The sequence below is a fragment of the Merops nubicus genome, unplaced genomic scaffold (genome assembly GCF_000691845.1).
Source record: "Merops nubicus isolate BGI_N331 unplaced genomic scaffold, ASM69184v1 scaffold41329, whole genome shotgun sequence".
Lineage (NCBI taxonomy): Eukaryota > Metazoa > Chordata > Aves > Coraciiformes > Meropidae > Merops > Merops nubicus.
The window spans coordinates 1-5,394 of record NW_008633812.1 but is presented as its reverse complement, the minus strand read 5'-3'; the positions used below and the strand labels follow the sequence as shown (position 1 = coordinate 5,394).

Here is a 5,394-nt window from a genome sequence, read left to right as displayed (position 1 = left end):
ACCCCAGCTCTGCCACTCACCCTCCAACTTGAACTAACCCCCTTTTTATCTCCCCCCCCTAAAAGGACTCCCACGACCCAAGCAGCTCACAGCAAGATAATGCGACAAATTTTAGCGTTTTTGGGGTTCTTTTTTTTCCTCCTCTATAAACATTCTTGGGTGTTAAAAGCGACAAAGAAAAAAAACATACGTAGAAACTGAACTGACCTACAGCAAAAGCAACAAAAAACAAAAACACTCACTTCTGGGCATAGCTGCTTTGTTAAGCATAAACGAAAACAAAAATTACATTAGATGTTTGGAAAAGATATAGACAAGTAATTGTTAAGCTAATTACTAGGAGTAAAGCAGGCCTGGCTATCATTACTTCTAGAGACACCGACTGCAGAGGCACAAAGCAGTTCATTAATGTGCAGTTCATTACAGAAACCTTAATATTTTCAGAGTTATTCTTTATCTTTCAGCTTTTTCTGCTAAGCAGCAGTAAGCCTCTGCAAGAGGTGGGAAATTCAAGAGGTGACACTCATTGAAAGCCCTTCTCACAGCCCCCTGGCCCCCTCCCCAGCCCAGCCCGGGGCAGTTGGGGGCTGTTACCTCCTCCAGTCTGTCCAGGGCATCGTTGAGCTTCCGCTGGCGCTCCAGGGCCAGGAGCCAGACCTGCTGCCAGCGCCCCGAGAGCTGGTTTATCCTGGGGTTCTTTGTTTCTGACTGGGAGATGATGGGCATACTGGGAGGCGCAGCCTGACTCAAGGATTTTCCTGGAAAAAAATGGGAGAAATGAATTGTTTGAGGCAGTGTTGATGGGTTGGGTAAGGCCAGGGAAGAGCAGCAACGAAATGCAGTTTGCTTTTCAGATAGAAAGTTTTCCATGGCCTTGCTGCTGCTCTCTGAAGGGATGGAGTGTGCCCAGGAAGGAGGATGAGGATGGATGGCTCTACACCCAATCCCCCAGCAATCCTTTCATACTTGGGAATTTATATTGGACTTTGCCTTCAAGAAACAACATAAAAACCTCCCCAAAACCTCATCACAAAGCAACTCTACAGAGAAAGAGCTGAGCAGTGACAGCAGAAGCTTCCCCCAGCTCAGCACACCCCACAACGGGTGCTTTGGCAAATGCCACCTGGATTTTCCCCTCCCGAGAGGTTCCAGCCGCCTTCCTGGTGGCTGTCAGGGCAGGATGCCTCGTTAATTGATAATGAGAAGTTAATTTGTTTCCTAGGCAATTCATTTCCTCCCCCTGTAGAGCCACGTGGGGACCACGTACTGCTGCTGCGGGACTTGTCACCAAAGGGCCCGTGGGGGGGCTCAGTAGCCTTCCTCTTGTATGTCTTCGTCACCCTGTCCACGTCCGGCTGCTTCCGTGTCATCTCCTCCATAAAGGACTGTCAAAAGACAGAAGGGACAAGAAACTCTTTGCAGTTTTGAGATGTTTTCAGTCTCCTGTTGCTCCAGGTCCTCGCTGGGATGTGCCAAGCCCAGAAGGGATGAGTTCATCCCCTGGGCTGGCTTTGCTCCTGGGTGACATCACATGATACTTTAACAGGGACTTTCAAGAGAAGTCATTGAATCAGAGAATCACTACAGCTGGAAAGGACCTCTAGGATCACCAAGTCCAACCTTCATCCCTAGACATTTCCCTAATCACTAGATCATAGCCTCAAGTGCTCCATCTACTCATTTTTTGAACCCCTCCAGGGATGATGACTCCAACACTGCCCTGGGCAGCCCATTCCAGTGCCTCACCACTCCCTCAGGGAAGAAATTCTTCCCAATACCTAATCAAAACTTCCCCAGGACAACTTGAGGCCATTTCCTCTCATCCTATCATCAGTCATTTGGGAGAAGAGAGCAACACCAGCCTCACTCCAACCTTCTTTTAGGTAGTTGTAGAGAGCAATAAGGTCTCCTCTTCTCCAGACTAAACAAGCCCAGTTCCCTCAGCCAGTCTTCTTAAGGCACGTTTTCCAGCCCTCTCACCAGCCTCATTGCCCTGCTCCAGCACCTCCATATTCTTCTTACCCTGTGGTGCCCAAAACTGGACCCAGGACTCAAGGTGTGGTGTCCCCAGTGCCCAGTCCAGGGGCACTATCACCTCCCTGCTTCTGCTGCTCATCCTGTGTCAATGTCCCCTCTGTGGAGTTTTTCCCCCCCCTGCCCCTCTCTGAGCGCCCGCCGTGTTCGGCACCGGGCTCACCTGGTGTTCAGAGATGAGGCCTTTGACCTGATCAATGTTTTGTGGCATGGGCTCCTGGTCCCGCTGGATCAGGGTTGTCTCAGCCCACTGGATCCAAGCCAGGAGCTCTTCCAGCAGCTCTGCATTTGCCACCAGCTCAGAAAGGGCTGACTCCAGCCTCTGCTGGTGCTGCTTCGCCCACGTGAGAACCTGTTGGGAACGTGGAGACGACATCAGCCCAGCGTGGGCCACCCGGGGCAGGAACCCACAACCAGCCCTGCTGCCAGTGTCCACCACTGCCTCCCGCCAGCAGCCTGGAACAAAGCCTGGGGCACTCACCTCCTCGAACCTGGCTCGGATGATGGTGATCCAGTGTTTGATGGTGGTGATGCAGTCGGGATGGCAGGCGGCCAGGATCACCTCGCCCATGCCCACCGCCGCGTTCACGTCCGCTCTTTTCTCCTCCACTTTCTTCATGAACTCCTGAAAGGCCCGGGTGAATTATTTTGGCAACGTTCTCCCCTGTAAATTTTGCCCGGGTTGTGGTTTCAAGAGCTCCTGGTTACCTTGTGGGTGTCGATGAGGGTCTGCAGTGCCTCGGCGTCGTCGGGAAGCGCTCCCCGAAAGCGCAGGGACTGCTCTGCCTCCGAGAGCCACTCCAGCAGCACGTGCACGGCCGTCCTGAACTCCTCTGCCTGTGGTGACAGAAGCACAGGGGTCAGCCTTCCCCCTCCCCAAACGGGCTGTTCTGCTTGCTGCTGACAGCTGGAGAGACAAACGGCTGAGAGGGACTTCCAAAACAAATAACAAAGGGTGAAACGGCACGAGGGTTGGAGTTAGATGATCTTTAAGGTCTCTTCCAACCCAAATCATTCTATGAAGAAAGCCCTGTCTGTCTGTCTGGGTTTGTGCAGCAGCAGCAGATGGGGCCTGTTGTGGCCAGGCACCCCCATGGCACCAGCTGAGCTGAAGAACTCAATGTTTGTAAAAACATCACAACGACCTGTGCTCTGACCACTTTGGTACCTGGGCTGTTTATCCCATACATTGTCCACTTGATGTAAAAACTACTTGAGAGCCTTTGACCTTTTGGGGTTTTAGCTTCAATCTGGGCCTCTCTCTTGCACTGGACATTAGCCACCACCAGTGTGGACACAGTCTCTGATCACCACTCTGCTCCTGCTGCAAACATCAGCGAGACCTTTTCACCCTCCCTTTTCACATCAGCCTTTATTGGCTCTCCTTTGGGGAAAAGAGTAAGTAAAGAGCTGACACCAACCCCCTGCTTTGCACTTCTCTCTGGTAGCTGCTGCAGGGCTGGGGTGTCCTGCTCAGCCACATCAGGCACTGGGCAAAACCTCTTCTCTTGAGGTTTGTGTTGACCTCCCGGCACAACCCTGGAGCCCAGCAAAGCTCTCAGAGACCATTTCCACCCACAGGCTTCTGCTCACCTGCTTCAAGGCCTGTTCCAGGCGGGTTTGCTTGGACACAGACAGCTTGCACACCGTGTCCCAGCGGTTGCTCAGCTCCTGCAGCTGCACCTTCACCCAGGTCGTGTCATCCCGGCTGTTCTCGATGAGCTCCCGACCCGAGCGCTTCAGCACCTGCACTGTCCCTGTCCGCTTCCCCAGCTCCTTCTGGAAGACCTGGTGGGAGAGAGAGTCGCCTTTCCAAAACTAAACCCTCAACAGATCTGGTAGCATCTCAGAAGAACAGAGCTCCAGCTCCTGTAACCTTCCCAGGAACCTAAAAGCTTCTTGCCACTTGTTCGCCCTGTTTTAGTTCTCCTTGTCCATGACAGAAAAACAAAGCAGTGAGACACTCAGCACTGCTGCAAGGCACCAGCTCTGGCTCCTCTGTTCTCCAGCTCCTGGGGAAGCCAAGCCCCACTCATGTCCCAGAGAAGAGCTGGAGAAGGCACTCTCACCTTGTGAGCATCCATCAGGTTCATGACCAGATCCAGGTCACCGTGGACAGGCTGGTCTTCAGCTAGCTGGGGTTCCACCTTGTAGAGCCAGTCCACCAAGGCCTGCAGAGCATCCATGAACTGGCCAGAGAACAAGAGGGCTTCTTCCAGCTTGTGCTGCCTGAAACAAACACCTCTGTGAGCTTCCAGGAACAATCACACCTCCTTTTGTCATCTCCAAGCAACTTCCCCCAACCACCCCATGACGACCTCCAACCACCCTCTCCCCTGCTCTCCCCTCTGATAAGTCTTTAGCAAAGGAGCACTCTTGGCACAAGGCTGGGGCTGGACTTACCTCTCCACAGATTTGCCACACACCGTGTCCCACTTATCCCGGACTTCTCCCAGTAAATTGTCCAGCTTTTGGGTGTCATCTGGAAGCAAGGCCTTCTCCTTGAGGGCTCTGCCTGTTCTGATGGTGGTGTCGTAGACAGGCTGCTTCCCCCCCAGAGTCTTCTGGAACTCCTGGGAAGCAGAGAGAAAACAAAATTGCTTCAGAAAGCCTGGCCCTGTCTCTCTGAAGATACGTGGTGCTTGTGAAGATCCCCAGCTGAATGTTTTCCATGGCAGCAGCAGGTATGGACATGCTTTTCCTGTCCTGACAGCAGAGGAGATGTTTCCTTGCCCCCCCTCCTGATGCAGCCAGCACCAATCTTGCTTTGGCAAAGCTCTACCTTGTGTTTGGAGAGCTGAAGCTTGATTTTGTCAGGATCATTGGAAATCTCCAGCTCCGAGTCCAGGTGATTCTCTGCATCCTCCAGCCAATCAATCAGTTTCTTCCAGGCTTCATGGAACTGCAAAGAAACGGGAGCAAGTCTGAGACTTAACACTGGTGGTGTCCCCAGTCCCTTTGTGGTCTCAGGACCTCCTGCCCTTCAAGGGTGGCTGTACCTCAGCCTCTATCACACCCTTCCCAGGACTCTCACCTGCTTGGCTCGCTTCCTGGCATCATCAAGAGCCCGTCCCCGCTCCACCGAGCGCTGGACGACCTTCTCCCAGCGAGACTGGACGCTCACCAGCAAGTTCTTGATCAATACCACATCCTGCTTCTGACTGAGAAACTTCAGCTGGTTCCCAGTTTGATCCAGCTCGATGATCCGATCCCGGTGAGCGTTCACTTCATTGGCAAACACCTGCAAACAGCAGAGATGTCCTCCTGTCTGTGAGGAGAGCTGGACCTGCCTGCGAGCAGCCCGTGGGCACAGGGGGGATCACAGAACCCTGCAATGGTTTGGGCTGAAGGGACCTTTCA

The 5,394-nt window shown here is 53.1% G+C and overlaps 1 protein-coding gene across 1 annotated transcript in view; it reads right to left on the bottom strand.

Annotated features, from left to right (window-relative positions):
• The window catches only part of LOC103780679 (microtubule-actin cross-linking factor 1-like), a gene marked incomplete at both ends in the record, with an annotated part of 6,498 nt that extends 1,223 nt beyond the window's left edge, over positions 1 to 5,275 (bottom strand). The window contains 11 exons of the mRNA XM_008948369.1: positions 243 to 257; positions 595 to 758; positions 1,268 to 1,385; positions 2,198 to 2,386; positions 2,516 to 2,659; positions 2,743 to 2,871; positions 3,628 to 3,822; positions 4,104 to 4,263; positions 4,438 to 4,607; positions 4,817 to 4,936; positions 5,069 to 5,275. Of these exons, the coding sequence (XP_008946617.1) occupies positions 243 to 257; positions 595 to 758; positions 1,268 to 1,385; positions 2,198 to 2,386; positions 2,516 to 2,659; positions 2,743 to 2,871; positions 3,628 to 3,822; positions 4,104 to 4,263; positions 4,438 to 4,607; positions 4,817 to 4,936; positions 5,069 to 5,275 (1,611 nt within the window). The remainder of the gene's footprint in view (positions 1 to 242; positions 258 to 594; positions 759 to 1,267; positions 1,386 to 2,197; positions 2,387 to 2,515; positions 2,660 to 2,742; positions 2,872 to 3,627; positions 3,823 to 4,103; positions 4,264 to 4,437; positions 4,608 to 4,816; positions 4,937 to 5,068) is intronic.
• Between the last annotated feature and the right edge of the window lie 119 nt (positions 5,276 to 5,394).